This window comes from Excalfactoria chinensis, chromosome 6, assembly GCF_039878825.1.
Source record: "Excalfactoria chinensis isolate bCotChi1 chromosome 6, bCotChi1.hap2, whole genome shotgun sequence".
NCBI lineage: Eukaryota > Metazoa > Chordata > Aves > Galliformes > Phasianidae > Excalfactoria > Excalfactoria chinensis.
In genome coordinates, this window is record NC_092830.1 from 18,321,161 (window position 1) to 18,338,418 (window position 17,258).

At 44.7% G+C, this 17,258-nt stretch overlaps 1 protein-coding gene across 4 annotated transcripts in view; it reads right to left on the reverse strand.

Annotated features, from left to right (window-relative positions):
• The window catches only part of KAT6B (lysine acetyltransferase 6B), an 89,087-nt gene extending 73,619 nt beyond the window's left edge, over positions 1-15,468 (reverse strand). For 2 of the 4 annotated variants that reach the window (XM_072339879.1, XM_072339878.1), the window contains exons 1-2: positions 14,944-15,142; positions 7,749-8,628 (exon numbers count right to left, since the gene is read on the reverse strand). In XM_072339879.1, the coding sequence (XP_072195980.1) occupies positions 7,749-8,369 (621 nt within the window). In that variant the 5' untranslated portion in view covers positions 8,370-8,628; positions 14,944-15,142. Of the gene's footprint in view, positions 1-7,748; positions 8,629-13,640; positions 13,693-14,943; positions 15,143-15,307 lie in introns of those variants that run through there. The other 2 variants (XM_072339880.1, XM_072339881.1) reach the window with 2 other exon arrangements.
• Between the last annotated feature and the right edge of the window lie 1,790 nt (positions 15,469-17,258).

A 17,258-nucleotide genomic window follows, 5' to 3' on the forward strand; every position in this document is an offset into this window, starting at 1 on the left:
CAAAACAAATCTGCCAGTCCCATCAAGAAAATGAAGCCATCAGTGCCCACCTCCCAGGGAAGTCTGTTTACCAGTCCTGAGGGACAGGGGCACATCAACATAGCAGTGCATCTTCCTCTGACTGGTTACTACTCTGCAACATCACATGAACCACCTCCTCAGGGAAAAAACATTGCACCACCGCCACACTGCCCCATGCCAGATTCCTGAGCTGTTCTCAACTTTTTGTTCACAAGTAATGAGAAGAACGGAGGGGAAAAAAAAAAAAAAAACACAACAAAAACATTCATAAATCTATTAAACACATTAAACAGCATTTCAGAAATAAGAATAAATCTGCATTTTGGAAGTGAATATGTCCAATCACTGCCTAAATTTAACTGTAAAATGCATCCTAAAAACCTCTAGTTTAATTCTTATTTTCAGCTGACATTCCATGTCAAGTTTTTTACTTGTAGAAATAGACTTAAAATTCTCATTTGTATTCACACTTAATGATCTTACCAATATGAAATGAGAAGCTGCAGTCACCACAGGCATCCTTAACAAAGCCTTAAGTGAACAAATCAAAACTCACTATTTACTACTGCATCACCAGTGGTGCACACTATCCAGTCTCCTTAACCTCACAGAGCCAGAGATGTCAAGCGCGTTGTCCATCCCCCTCATCTGCAACAGCTCAAGACAGTGAGACTTAATGTGAGGGCAAGTGACAAAATCAGTTTTCCAAAGTCAGAAGCTTAACATGAGACTATGCAAGTGTTGCCCAGGTTTATGAATTTTGGGAGCAGAAAAAGAATTGAAAGGCTCACCCACTAGTTAATTAGATACTGGACAATTTCACAAAAAATCCACAATCCTGATAACAATTTAGTTCAAGTTCAACAGATGTCAGCAGTGACACTATTGCTACAGCACAGTATATTTTTTACAGTTTTTCACATCAAAACGTTTCCCACTGACCTTTCAAGTTTTCATGTTAAGTTATTTAAGCACTCTAGGACATTTAATCAAGTTACAGTCAAGTCACCCACAATGTTTCTCATTTTCCTAGTTGCCAGAAGAAGGAAATCACTTAGCAAGACAGCATAGCACAATGTCATAATACCTCATTAGCATACTGTACAGGTGGCTAGTATACAGATGTTAGAGAAGAAGATGATAGTAAATGTACAGAGGTTTTAAGCAAAAGGGAAACTCACCAGTGGTGATGCCTTAGCTGAGGAAGCTGGAGCAGTCCTCACTGAAGAGCGATCTCCAAGAGATGCTGCCTCAGCAGGGGTCAACCCTTAAATGAGGTTTCAGAGGAGGTGGAGTCGAGCTCCACACCTTCTGGGAGCACAGCTACATCACTCTCACCTGTGCTCCCACAGCTGACCCCACACTTGCCTCAGATGATTAATCAGAGGTTCAGGCTGTGATTACCAATCTCCCATACAGCATACAGAGGAAATCATTCTAGTTAACAGATTGCTCTATTTCTTGTCAGGTAGCCATCAGTGACAGCATTAGAGCTGCCAGCTAGGTGGCTTTTCATTCCCTCATGTCCTGCTCAAAACAGGGCATAACAGTCAAAGGAGGGAGCCACGGGTCTGTCCTTAAACCCAGACAAATTCAGTCCTGAATACAAAGAAGAGCTGCTTTTTGAGCTAAGACACTAGCAGCCATTTCCAACTATCAGACTGGAAAATGATTGTTGAGTGGCAGTTGATCTATACTCAGAGAACTTTCTTAAGGTAATGTCAAGAAGTAAACTACCACAACTGCAAGTTGGCAAGGTTTTTTATCATCTGTTTTACAAGCAAGTTCCTGAAACACCAAGAAACTGCATGGAATGGTTACCATGTTCCAGCTGGCACAGAACAATGACCCAGGAGTCAGAACTCACTACCAGCCAACAGGGGAGATGAGAGGCACTTAAAAAAAAGATGAGGACACAGCACTCAGAACACATCCAAGTTCACCTCAATTCTAAGGAAGACTTCTGACATTTGTGAATTCTAAAAGGAATATTGAGAAAGGGTATATTCACATAGAATCATAGAATTACCCAGGTTGGAAAAGACCCTGAAGATCATCAAGTCCAACTGCAGCCTAACCAGTACCCCATCTCTAAAACAAACAAACAAAAAAAAAAAACCTCTGCTAAATCATATCCCTGAGTACCACATCCAAACGGCTCTTAAACACATCCAGGGATGGCGATTCAACCACCTCCCTGGGGAGCCTATTCCAGTACCTAACCACCCTTTCTGTAAAGAAGTTCTTCCTAATATCCAACCTAAACTTGCCCTGGCGCAACTTGAGGCCATTTCCCCTCGTCCTGTCACTTGTCACTAGTGAGAAGAGACCTGCCCCACTCTCACTGTAAGAACCTTTCAGGAACTGGAAGACGGCAATAAGGTCTCCCCTCAGCCTCCTCTTCCTCAGACTACTGAGTGCTAAAAGAAAAATTAATCTTGGAGGGAAGAAAAAAAAATACAAAATAGCAAAACAGTTTGGTTTAAGAATCAAATTTCATTCCAAGTTAAAACAGAAGAGTTCACAGAAAAGTAAGGTGATGAACAAATTCGACTGCTGAATGCTGCAGCTTATCTTTAACTCACTGCTGTCAGCTTCAGTGCAAGCCTCTCTCTACATTACAGCCCTTCAATTTCAAAGATAAACCAGCAAAAGAATCAAGTTTGAGTAGTCCTTAGGATTAACCAGCTTGCAGTATAAGGATTGGAATGGTTCTCTGTGGTCAACAAGAACCATAAGCTCATTGTGTGCAACTACATTCCTAGGCTGAACATTCAGCTTGGAAAAAGAGGACAAGTAAGGTCTTCCCTGATAGTTCCCTAACAGAGCTACAGGCACTGAAATGAAGGCAATGCTCCAAAGAAATGAAGGCAAATATCTTGTGAACTGAGAAGATACGCACTAACATGATAATGTTTGTCAAGTACCACTAACGTTGCTTAGTCTTGTCACCATGAAGATGTTATAAGGACAGAAACACAGGATGTCTCAGAAGACAAAAGCCTCCTCAACCATAGCACTGCAGACAGACTCTTGTAAACTTACTTAGCACTGAATTTGGGGGTTCAGAATAACCCTCAGGGGTAAAAAAACTACCATTAAAACTACCTCCAAAGTAAGGCACTGAATACTCTTTCACGTGTAAACCAGTAAGACAGATTGAGCAGCACTTTCCTTCTTCCTAATTTTTTTTGTTTCTACTCAATGGTAGCATACAGGCCAAAGGGAACAAGGCAGAGCTAGCAAAAAAAGCCTCAGCCAACTGCCACCTGTTGCCTGCCCACAGAAAAGCAGAAAACCGATGAGGAGAGCAGGGAGGAGCCTGGATGCCAAAAAAGCTTCTCCATAGATTGGACCTTTGCCTAAAAGACAGAAGGTGGAACACCCAGTGTCTGCACTGACACAAGCTGCAGATCAGAAAACTGAAATTCAGCACATGCCAAGTTACACTTAAAAAGTTAAATGCACCTAGGCCAGCAAAAACAATTGGGTAAGAGTTGAGAGTATTTAAAAAAATAAAATAAAATAAATAATAATAATAATAAAAAAACAATAATAATGCAAAAACAATGGCTTTCCATGAAGGTCACCTTAGAAATTCAAACTAAAAGAGAAGGGAGGAAGGTATGAGAGTTTTCATGCCAAGAATCCAATGGAAACAATTACTAATACAGTTGCTGAACTGCATAAAGAGAATGTTCAGGACCACCAACAACATGCAGTACCTATCAAATGAGCCACATTTCTACTGCCTTTGAAAGTACACTTTCAGTAGCAGCTGTGTTGAACATAGCAAACACATTGCCACTGAGATATACCCCATATTCCCACTGTCTTCTGAAAACTTTACACAAGCAGCCATTGCCTCTTCATCTTTCAGTGTCATTTTCCCCCCCATTTCAGTTACATTTAAAAGCTAAGAAGTATTCAAAGTCCTGTCTACAGGCTTCCTCAGATTTACACTTACATAACATTTGTGTTCAGGAGATGGACATTTCCTAAGACCTAGCATGCTCCATACAGCTCCCATATGGTAATATGTTCCTACTGCTTGTTTAAGTGGCAAGAACAAGGAACACAGCACATGCACAGGAAACACCATCAATATGGCTGCACTACAACCGACTCCATCTAAGACAAAATTAAGCATCCATTTAAGGACTTTAACCAGAACTTTTAAATTCCACTTTACTGCTGCATTTCTAGAAGCATATTTTCACGTGTCAGAGGCTTACCCAAAATCTAGGTACCACTAAGCATATTCAGGCTCATGTTCCCCTCAGTTCACATCATTTTCTACCACGTTCTCAACTTTTACACTGCATATTCTGATTAACATACTTATACAGCCCTTTTCAGAAGATGCTGCATGAGAGAAGGTGTGAAGCACTAGAGATAAGATCTCTGTGTAAGGCTCTGAACATAAGGAAGAAAACTTAAGAGCAGTTAAACTGTTAAAACTAACTAAGCACTGCAATACAGCAAAGTGCTAAAGAGCAGACCATCCTTTAACAAAAATATGTTTTAAAACTGACATCTATTCAAGTGCTTTGGTTCAAGTTACCCATCCCAATCAAGCAAGTGGCTGTCTTAAGGTCACCACCAGAATACTTGAGGTAACTGCTTTGTCTCCTCAAAATTTATATAAAATGTAATGAGTAGCATAACATTATCACCTACAGACCATACAAGCACCTGATAGCTACTGACTTTCCAATATGCCCTCCATTGAGTCTTGTGCTTGCAAGCCTTCATAGAGAAGGGGAAAAGCAACCCCCAGAGATACTATGGAATAGCACAAAATCCCAACAGCTGCAATACATTTCCATTTCCAGTACCGGGAAGTTCACACACCACTGCTCCAACCACAGAGCTAAGGTGACACTCGAAGGATACAGTGTTTCAAAACAAGTCCTCCTGTCCAGGCCAGTGGGAACAGGATGAAACATTGTAACGCCAGCTAATGCTACTGTAACCAACTGCAGCTATGTCTACCTCCACTTAAACAAGACATCTACACGCACCAAATCACTCAGTACAGAGGCAAGAAAAGCAGCGCTGTACCATTAACCAAAGGAAAACTTAGCATCTCCACCTCCCCCTTCCACACCACACACCTAACACTCCCATAATATAGCCAAGGCTCCAATCCCACAGAACTAACTTCAGTGACAATGCACTACAGCAGTATTTTACCTTCTCAGCGTACCAGGCACCCCAGTGCCTTGGAGGTGGAGGGATCTCCAACACAAAACCCACCATCACCCCACCCCACCAATACTGGTTCACCTGAAAGCTGAACAGTCTGCAATTGGTAAAAGTGTGAAAGTTTAGATTGTCAAAAAGGGAGCTTTGAACAGAAATGGACTTTGAATGCAGCAAGTCTTAACATTTCATCAGCAGGAAAGTTATCTATGTATCTGTTTAAAGAAATACAATCCAATTCAAGAAGCTTCAACAGTCACCTGAGCAGATTTCTGCAACTCCTCCTAATCTTTTCATCCTGAAAATTAAGTTAAAAGATAGAATAATTGAACTTCATCTCAAGAAACAACACTAGTTTTTAGCAGAGTTAGCTATATGACCAAACAAAGAAGTTCTAAAATACACTCACCTCCCCAAAGTCTAGTAATTCCTGAGAGACATCACCTGGCTACATTTTTAGGAGGAAATTAGATAAATGATCTTGACATTCTTCATACAGCCTCCTAAATACTTACAATTAAAGCAGTTGAACAGTTTTCCTGCAGCATCGTTCTGCTCATTCATAAATTGCCATTAACATCAAAGGATCATGCAAGCGCATCCCAGTAATAAACAGACATCTGTTTACAGTCAGATGCAGAACTAGCATTTCAGAAGGATATTCAAAGCCATACACCTGGAAGACCAGGAAAGCTACTATATTTAAGGAAAGCCTACACATATTTGCACTGTAACCTGTGCCACAAGTAGCACAACTAAGCACGGCACTTGAGGAGATGCACTGTGTCAATATACAACTACGTATTTATCAACCCTGCATCAGCAGTAGTTACGTATCAGGAAGAAATGCATGCCAAAAAACTGTTCAGCATACAAGTCACACTGCTACTTTTGAGGCACACAAATCAAAGCTTCCCCCCCCTTGCTAAAGCAGTAGCTAGACAGCAGATTTATTGGACTAACTTCTGAAAGACAGATTTATCCTTATACCAGCATCTTGATATGGTAACAACAGCTTTTTCAGCACCATGACCCAACTAACACTGCTAGTAATGGACGCCATTCCCTGTAGGTAGCCGAAGAGGGAACATGTTTATTCCCACGGAATTTACATGAAGCATCATAGCATTAAACTATCTCAGTTGTTTGCTATTCCACTCTCCACATTTTTCACATCACCTCAAAATTACAGAAGAATCTCTGGAAGCTCTTAAACAATAGACAGCTTTATCACTGCAAGTAATTAACTTCCTCACAGTGTATGGCTACAGCAGTAATTGCACAGTAAGCGACATGTCTGAATTCCCATTCTGATTACTGAGCATGACTCCCCATGCACTCTTCAGATACCTAAGAAGTCCAATCTGACAGAAATCAGCAGAAATTCACGTAGCAGCAACTATACTTAAAGAAACTCACAAACACATACACAAAATAAATACATAAATAAAATCAACCTATAGGTAACTGTTAACTCTGCCACCTGCATAAACAACTCTTCTTCAAAATGTGCTTGTTTCTTAAACAAGTACTTTCTTCTCTATGCCCCTTAGCACCTTAAGATCAGCTCAAGGAAAATGTCAACTGAGAACCATGCAAAACAAACAAATAAACAAACATAATACAGTATCTCAAAAGAAATGCTAATGGCATCTCTAGAACATCACTACCTAGGATATTCCATGCCAAGAAGAATTTTGTCATCAAGTATTACCAAACAAAAAACACAACATAAATTATTCAGGTTAAAATAAATTACTTCAAGTTGAACAGGTTGCATCTTTCCAAGTACAATTAAAAAAAATACAGTTCACCACACTACATGAGCAATCAAAATGCCTGCAAACTTGTCTTCTATGCTAGGAAAATTGACAGGCACACCTCCCCCAACCTTCTTTCTCAAAGCTTAAACCCTGTGAATAAGTAACCTAAAGACCAGGCCCAAGTACTCAAAAGAAAAATTCAGTACACGCAAGTTCAAGGCAATTGAAAATAAGAAGAGGATTCTCAAGTTTGTCACAACTAACAAATATCTCCCATAATAGTTACATCAGCTCTAAAACTACAGATAATAAGAACTGAAGCCAAGTATCTACATACAATTATGTTTAGGAAAGAAAAAACACTCAAAGAGTCTTAAGCATCAAGGGGTTTATGGTAGCATTTCAGCAGGTGTTAGAACCACAAGAAAAATCAAATATGTCCACACATAAAAAGAATGCCACAACCAAATCACATAGCAGAGCTCAGCAACACCAGCACATCAAACAGAGCAGTCTGACACCTAGAAGAGAGCATACAGCTGCACTTTTCCCTGCTGCTCTCCTATTTACCTATCAAAAATACAAACAACATGCTGTCCAACACAAAATCCAGGGAGCTAAGCAAACGTGCCTTATCGGAACTGATTTTGCATAGGTCTTTGACACGCATCCTCACATACATGTGAATGACTAAATAAAGAACAGGAAGGATCATTACTTCTGCATTATCACAATATACTTCCACTTTTCCAGCCTTACCTGGTCTTTTTCGTGGGGTAGAAGGCTGACAGGTGGAAGAGAAGCCGGGAAACCACTGGAATATTTAGGAGCTCCTTTGCTTTCCAAGCCACCATAATTCACTCTATACTGAGGTCCATCCTTCAGTAATCTGCCATTGTTCACAGCACGTTTGGCCCCCAGACGCAATCTCTGCTGAAAGGCAGGATTGTTGAAAATATTTGCTAGGTCATTTTGACTTCTCAAATACTTCTCTATGTTTTTCAGTGAGGAGCCACTTGGTTCTTGAAGCCCTTCAATTGCTCTTCGCAACAGTTTATTCCAATCCACGTTACGAAGCTCATTACAAGCTCCTCTAGATCCTTTAACAGATTTCGGAATAGTGCCAGGTTTAACAGATGAAAACCGTCCAGGATTATCTGGGTCCTTGTAAGATGCAAGGCCTTTGTTGGTAACTTTAAGAATAGAACCATCTTGAACACTAAGTTGCAGCTGTTCCGAAACAGTCTTCTTATCTAATCCATGGGAAGCACAAACAGCGTGACATATTCTCTCTTCAGATGGACGCTGCTTTTGCTTTTTAACTTTTTGTATAGCTTCAAGAATCCACTCCGTATAAAGTGGGTTGGCAAGTTTTACCATGGTTGACCAGTAATGGTTTACCCATAGAGGTTCCTCCTTATCCTTTCAGCAGATCTTTCAGAGGCTGTTCACACCTCAAACACAAATCAAAGGATTCCACACACCACTTGGATTCATCTCAAAAATATCCATTCTGAGGAGTCAGAAAAGGTAGAAAAATATCTGCTGGCTGAAGCTTCCAAGTACTTGACCAAAATGGAAACGTAGACAGGACTCATTCATGATGACAGGGGTACATCCTTACAAAGAAAGGTGCAACCTTAGAAGAGAAAGAGGAAGAGGCAGGTGAGAATGCTTCAAGATGATGTAGTAAAATACATGATGCGTGCAGACACTCATTCATTGGGTAGATAGATAATGCAGTAAACAAAGATTTTTGTGAGGTTATCCAAGACATTTGATTAATCCCTCCCCACATCAAGCAAGCTATCATAAAATCCTTACTTATTATTATTATTATTTTAAAGCATTCCACAGGTTTCGCTCTCCTAAATTCCATCACCCCAACATTTAAACTAGTGCTGATTCGACAGGAAACTCCCACTCCAGCTAGGTATCTGAAAACATTCTCAGAAACACCAGCTGCCTGTAACTCACTCTGAGATCCATCAATGTAAGAATATGACTGCATATACGGCTTATACAGACTATATAAGTCTCTAAACTGGTGAAACTCAGATTATTAACCACGGTCAGTTCTTATGGTGTGTTACGACACGTTTTGATTATACAGCTGAGAAGAATCAATAGTTGAGTATCAGAACAATGTCAGCAGTACTAAGCCCTGCATTCGTGTCTAGCTATCCTGCAATCTAGATGGTAATTACAAAGGCACATTTCACACCGAGATGTGCAGTTAACAGGCACCTGTTTTTGATACAGATTCTCAGGAACACAAATGAAAACAAAGCAACGGAACACATTTTCACATAAATACATGCATGTTAGCATGAAAACATATACAGGAGGTCATACCAACAAAGTAAGTTACAGTGATTCAGCTTATCATGATCCATAACAAGCAAAGAAAAATCATTCTTGAATTGAAAACTCAGGGGCTACAGAAACTTACTCAAGAAAAATCTTAAGAACCATTTTGATTGGGAGTTTATTGTTTCTGCAAGACAGTTTGGAATAAAGACAACAAAAACCTCACAAATAACACAGTGGTCATCTGATGACTAAATATGAGTGGACAGAAGATCCAGCAGTCTCTCAGCAAAATTCAAAACTCAAGCAACCTGAAACTACATTTCTTAAGCTATGGCAAACAGCCCATAACAAGCAGTAATATCTATGATTACATAACTCTTGGCACTCATTTATATTCATTTATTCAAGTCATCTTGCATTTCAATCATGTTTAAAACTTGAGTGAATTATAAGCTGGGGAAAAAATGAATTGATACAGTAATACTGTTTTAAAAGATTCCACTGTAGCAGTGAAGAAAACAAGTACAGGAAAAAAAACCCAACAATTCTGGCCTTATATAGCTGCTCTCCCTCGAACCTCTCAAGAGCCTCTTTAAACACAAGCTACTGGTCACATTTCACAAGTTATTATTATCATCTACGCAACAAAATTCATAACAAAGGAACTGATGGTTATTGGTGAACGTGAAACTCTTCTGCACTCCAATAGTAAAAACAATAATCGATTCATTTAATGAATTTGTCATCCTTAAGGTTTGACTGCAGCATAAGCATTTCCAGACTCAGAAGAGTTTAACTGACTGCCAGGATGAAGACACATTCCTGACACAAATTCGAGGCCTGAAGAATTAACTGGCTCTCATACTGAACCCCACTACACAGGCAGACGATGCTGCTTGCTTCCAGTCTCTACTCACGTGAGCTATATTTGGTAACAGTTATGTATTTTTCAAGTATCTGTAATAAAACAATTTAATCTGTAACATGCATTTTAATTCCATCCTCTCTGACAGCATTGCTCAGATTGACCAGTTTCTCATGATTCCAAAATAACTCTGTAGCTTCAAAATGCAAACAAATACAGGAACTTAACAGTTTCCAAAGTATTATGAATTTTATCAACTGACAAATCTGACACTGAAAATACAGTAATACAGTAAACAAAGAAAAACTCCGTATTTGGAGGAGTGGACACTTGCTCAAAGTGAGACCTCGTATGCTTCGCCCTTCAATCTGGAAGGTCTTTGTAGCTGCACGTAACACTGTTGTTTCCTAGAAAGTTGGCTGTCAGTTCAGGAGTGGTTTAATTAGGCCATTCTACCAGGAGTCTTCACGGAAGATGGGCAGCACTCAATTAAGTGCTGAAAAGTGCTGCATTTGCTGAGTCAGACATACTTTTCTCACTTTGAAACCTACTGCAGCACTGTGATATTGCATTTCATACAAGCAACCACATCACTTCCATTAAATTCAAGAACACACAGAGCAGGGTCTGTTCCAGGTGCCTGGACACCAATGAACATTTCAGTATAAATGCTGCAGCTTGTGGTTTACAGGAATTTTTATTGGCCAGTGACTGTGGCAAAAGGTGAGCATAAGCCTATAGCTTCATGTAAAGCCTACTGCTTGGTATGGGAATTTCACTGCAATATACATTCAGAACTACAGTTTTACTTATTTAGTTAAAATTCCCCATGTGTAAAGCAGCCTCCTGCGTGCTAGCGCCTACTAAATCAGCACTAGTCGAGTCTATCAGCATGAGCACAGAGTTTCCAATGCATAAGGCAGGGTATTTCAAGAGAAAAGTCCAGATATTTCACATTCACTCCTTCCATCAGGAACCAAGTTGTTCTGCTTTAGGAAACCACGTAACATTCACCCAATCCAACTTTGGATTTGTTTTCCCACAACCAACAGTTTCAGGTTTCAGTTACTCTGCCACTCTGATTGCATTTGTTCTTGAGGTGTAGTTCCCTGACCTCCACAAGTGATATGACAAGGTCTACCATGTTTAAGATTCTGAACAACCTCTTAATAACAAACATCTCTGCCAGCAACATAATCCAGCTCGGTGACCCCAGAGCTTGAAGATAAAGAGGTCTTTCACAAACCAGGATCTGCTGGGGCAGTTATTGATCCAAGATTAACCATCTATAGATGTATACATATGCACTCACTCAGAACGTTTGAATAGAGGACAATCTGCTTTAGAAACGAGTTTTTCATATTGAGCAGAAAGAGAACATAGGCAACTTAAAAACTCTAAGTTTAAAAATGTACTGTCCAGAGATCTTGAGGAAATGTCAATTTTTCAAGAGAGATTAAAAACTAGCAGCAAGTACACGTGTCTATTATTCATTTACCTTGTTTTATAATTAAACAACCTCCAATCAAGCCCTCAGCAGCATCCATCCAATCACATATTGAGTTCTGCAGATCATAATGCACAGGACCACTTTCAGTTTTACTGCAGCAATCATTAAGCTCTATGTCATATGTCACGTTTCAGCTTCTCCGCTCTGTAGTATTTTATCCTGAAAGCGGTAACATCTCAGAAACTTTTGATTACGTTATACTACCAAACACATCTGTTAACAAATCTGGTTGAAGAGCTGCAGAACGCAGGCACTGGGGAGGAGGTGTGTGCAATACATTACTTCTAAAAGCAGGAAAAGCCATCTCTAGTCAAGGCTTGTCCCTCTACTTAAGTCATAAATTATCAGATAAATACAAAGAAGTTGCAAAATTGCAGCTAGGGATTTAGAACGAACGCAAGAACGTCCTTAATAAAACGCACAGCTATTGTACAGCTGGTTCTAATTAAAGAACGCAATGACTGAACCTGTCACTCCTAAGTGTCATCAGTAATCCTTAATCTTGTGATGAGGTCTTTTTTAGACTGAATGAGTATCTGGCAATATTTCCCAGAGATCTAGATTTTAAAAACAAGCTGCCTAGTAAGAAAGAAGAGCATTGAAAAATATATAGTTCAGTTTTGTTCTGAGGCAAGAAACATAACAAGTTCCTACACAGATATACACAGGTATCTAGAAGTATTTTGTAAAGCATCCTGTCAAGTCTTTTTTGGAGGTATTGCTGACAAATCCACAGCAGCTGTCTTAGATGTAAATGCAGGTGAACTTTTTAAAACGGAGATTAACACAGCTACCAAGAAAAGACCGGGAGAGAAAAAAAAAACAGCAATAAAAACACAAAAGAACAACAACTTGTGCAACCTGCTGGTGACCTGAGAGGTACAATTTCATTCCGCCCCTCCTGCCTGCTCCACACGTGCCAGGAGCAGCAGCAGCAGGCCAGCTCTCTGCTGCAGCATCAGGGTCAGGTAAGGATTGCAGCAGAGAAGGAAGGAGACTGCCATTGCATCCAGAGAGCTCTCTTTCCCTCCCCCCCTCCCGCAAACTATTTAAAATGATACAGCTAATCAGCTCCATCCTACCACTTCCATCCCAACTAACGATGCAAGAGGCAAGGTATTTGTTTCCCCAACAAAACACTGGTATCTAAACAAGATGCAGAGAGAAAGGAGATCCTGACAAGGACTATCCGCACATGATTCTTGTAGCATTATGCCCATCATGAAGCCATCTACTGTATTATTCTCAGTACGACACGTACTGTCTAACAAGGAAGGGGACTGACGCCTGCACATGCTTTAAGCACAGCCAGATGAAGGGACGTGACAGCGCCTCCAGAACTAACCCAGCAGAGCCGGGGGCAGCGAGAGCAGCACACGTGAGCCAGGACCCGAGGCAGCGCTCGCACCCCGTGAGCCCCACAAGCCCATTTAGGATCACATGTTAGGAAGCAGCTAGCAACACGACAGCAACCAGCACCGCCAGAGCAAACAGCACCAGCTGCATCACCCAGGTTCACTCCTCCCATCCTCTATCGGGGAAGTTCTGAGCACTTTAAGACGCGGCGGCTCCCCTCCCCAGCGTGCAGCCCCGGCCGCCGCTCTGCCCGTCAGGGGCCGAGCCCTACCGGGGGACATGCATCCCCACAGCAGCACCCGGCCCGCAAGCTGCACCCCGCGGCCCGGAGCCGCGCCCGCCGGCAGCGCGCACCTGCTTCCCCCCCGCGGGGCCCGGGCCGCGCCGCGCCCGTCAGGCTGCGCCCCCCGGTACCACTCACCTCGCGGGGCCGGGGCGCGGGGGGAGGAGCCTCCTCCAGGCGCCGCAGCGGCTCCCCCTGCTGCCGGCTGCTCGTCCCCCGCTCCCGCCGCCGCGCTGCGCCGAAGCGGCTGCCCCCGCTGCCGCGCTGCCCCCCTGCCGGCAGCCGCCGCTACTCCCCCTACCGCCGCGGCTCGCCTCGCCTCACCTACGCCGCCATTTTGTTTCGCCCTGTTGTACTTAACGTGAATCCGACATGACACTGATTACAGCCCAATGGAGTCCCATTAAAACCTTACCTACACCCACGCCCCGCCCGCCGACGCCCGCCATTGGGTCGCCCTGCGCACGCCGCTCCGCTCTCATAGGCTGCGCACTCGCGTCCATCAAACGCCCACACCGGGCCCCGTTCCGCCCGGCAACCGGCCCGCCTCCCCCATTGGAAGGCGGGGCGTGTCAATCACGAGACACGCCCCTTCCCTCCACGCGCGGCCCCGCCTCCCCGCCGCGAAGGGCGGTGCCGGGATCCGTCATTGGCCGCCGAAGCCGCCACACAGCCGCGCGGCCCCCCGCCCCCCGCAGCCCGACCCGCCTCATTGCTGGGGCCTCGGACGCCGGCGATTGGTCTCCGGCTGCCGGCGGAGGAGCGAGTGCCGGCGGTCCCGCCCTCCCGTTGGCTGCCCGCGCCGTCCGTCTGGCTCCCGCAGCTTCGCTACCCTCCCCCACCCGCCGCCGCCCCACCCGCTCCCGCCGCCGAAGTTTGTTCGGGAGGGCGAGCGCCAGGAACAGACACCGGCGGCGGCCGCCTCGGGCAGCCCAGGAGGGCGGGCGGGCGCGCGACACACACGATCGAGCGGCCTTAAATCTCGAGCGTCACGCGCGCGCTTCAGATGCCGCCGCTCGTCCGGGCGGGCGGGATGGAGCGGCGCGCTCCCAGCACGGCCCTCCCGAGGCGCCTGGCGCTGGCAGCCGCTTATCGCGCGCACACACCCCGCACCGCGAAGGGAGGGAGGGAAAAGGAGGAGGGGTGGAAGCGGGGACGACGACAATGACTCCCGGCCGTACCGCCGCACGCAGCTCCCTGCAAGTTTCGCCATGCGAAGCGCAGGGACTCCTCCGTCGCCCCCCGCCTGCGAGGGAACAATCGCCGCCTCGGCGAGGCGGGGTGGGAGCGCGCAGCGCCAAACCTCGGCCATCCGCTGCCTCCCCCCCGCCCCATCAGCCCGGCCATCGCCTCCTGCCGCCGCTCCCCGCGCCTGCAAAGCGCACCGCGGTGCAACGCGTTTACCGAGCGCGAGTGTGTGCAAACACGTGCATCAGCCTCCGGTGCAAAAGGGGGGGAAGGGAAAAAAAAAAAGAGGAAAAAAAAAAAAAGTGCCCGTGCTGTGACAAGTCCTCTGCACTGCGCGACGGACTGAAGGCTGCGGACGGCAAATCGCAGCCCGGCACCCAGCGCCGAACCAGCCCCGCCGCACGCTCTCCGCTACCCGCGTAACTCCGGGCAATCTGACCTCGGCTGCGGGTCCCTCCGCCGGCCGTGACCTCCTTTCTCCGCCCGTGTGCGCGTCTGCAGAGCGGTTCCTGCGGAATGTGCTGCCCCTGAAACGCGATCGCGGCTCCTCTCTCTCTCTCGCTCGCCCGCTCCCGCTCCGTCTCTCGCTCGCTCGCTCTCTCTCCTGGCCGCAACCAGAGCCAGAACACAACAACAACACGGCCTCCCCCACCCCCTTCCCCAAACGCACGCCGAAGAGCCCCGGACGAAGCCGGGAGGAGGTGGAGGGAATCCCCCGGCTGAAGGATGGATGGCACCGGTTACCTTCCGCGAGCCTCTTGGCGAGAGGGGGCAAAAAAGCAGACGAATAACCGAGAGAATACCTTGTGCCTCCCCTCCTCCTCGGCGGGCGCCTCTTCGCACTCCCGGCGCTAAAGGTGGACGGCCGGATCGGCTCCGGCGGGGGAGGGGAGCCGCGCCGGCAATTAGCGCCGAGGAATTAACGCCGAGCCCCGGCCTCCCGGTGCGGGCGGGCGCGGATCGCGAGCGCCGGTGCTGAGACACAGGACCTGATAACAGCTAATTGAAAGGTTAATCTACATAGGCTGTGACAGAAGAGGTCCCTCCCCACTTTTTTATCTGCTGTTGGCAAGTGGGAAATTGAGAGCTCCCCCCACCTTTTTCCCTCAAAAAAAAAAAAAAAAAGGAAAAAAAAAAAAAAAAAGAGAGAGAGAGCGAGAGCAAGGGGGAAAAGGAGGCAATAAAGTTTGGGGGAGGCGCGGCCCCGCGACCACCGTTGGGCTGAAGTAGGGGCGAGTGGGGTGGGAAGGCCGTGCAGCCCTGGTGCCATGCTGCCAAAGGCCGCGCAACCAACGCGTTAAAGTTTTAATCCCCGAGGTGGTTTTGTCAGTCATGGTTCGCAAACACCTCTTCTTGTTCAAGTGACCAGACATCATGGGCTGTGCTACCAGGGAATGGAGGAGTGCGCGGTCCTGCCCACCTGGGCAGCTCCTCCAGCTAGTGCCAACCCTAAGCCCCATTCCTGAGGTCCCCCTGGCATCCTTTGCCTTGTGCTTGGGTGCCTCTCTGCCAAGCTTTATATCCAATAACGTCTGGTCCTGAAAAGGAAAATATAAAAATAATAATAATAATTATTGTGCACACAGAGGGAAAAAAAAAATAAAAGAAAAAGAAATTAGAGTGGGCAGCAAATGACCTCCTACAATAAATCAGCGAGGTCTTTCCTAGATCATGTATTGCACGTAGACCAGTAACGGGGAAAAAAAATGTTTCCATAATAATATATTAGCCATTTAGGTTTAGTGCAACTTTCTCAGTCAGTTCCTGTGGATACTGAATAAGGAAGCTCCTTGGTGATGTTTCAGAGCGCTGTAAAATTGAATGACCTACTTACAGACATCACCAGGTGAAAATGTTTTTGCAGCTCATAGCTGTGATACCGTACCTGTTGACTGAAGATCTGGTCTTTTAATGGCCAGATGCAGCCTTTTAAATGTAGAACAGTGAACCGCGATGTGTAGTAACTAAATATTTATTGGAAAACCCTTCAAAGTTCATGTATTATGCAGGATTTGGCTGTGATTGAAAATGGTTTTAAAATTATTGGAAACAATGTAAATCATTACAGCATAATTTGTAGCAACGGTATGCTGAATGTGGTGTCAACATGGCCATTACACACTTCTTGGTAATTTTTCTTATTTTTTTCTGGGAAATTTACAACTGGGTTAGTGGTGAGAGAGGAAAATAATCTCTTGACACTGAAACTTGGCATGGCGCATCCCAGCTCAGGAATCAAAACACTGGAGAAACCTGACAGTCTGTTTGGCCATTTTGTAAATGATGAGTGCACTGAAGAACAGCACAGGACAAAAAAATAACCACCCATAAAAGCCTGTTTTAAATGTATGTATTCGTTCTTCTTGATTCTTTTTATAAAAATCGACTTCAGAGGACAATATATCCTTAGGTATCGAGTCCCGGGTTTTAATATATTCAAGAATCTTTTGTTTGAAGATAAAGTCCTATGGATCTTGACATTTACAGGTGCATCTAATACCACGTAAAGCACATGAACTGCTTTATGGATTAATCACTCTCCAATGAAGTTAGATCGGCTGTCACTGTCAATTTTACTCTTTCCCAAGAAGCAGGAATACTATTCCAAAAGAATTGCAACATGTGAATTTAGGGCAGTTCAGTCTGAAGAACAATCAGTGGTCTGAAACAATGTGTGTTGCACAGACAAACCATACGTGCCAGAAACACTTTGGAGCTAACCAAGAATGTCTAGTATGTTGGGCGCCTTTTGCT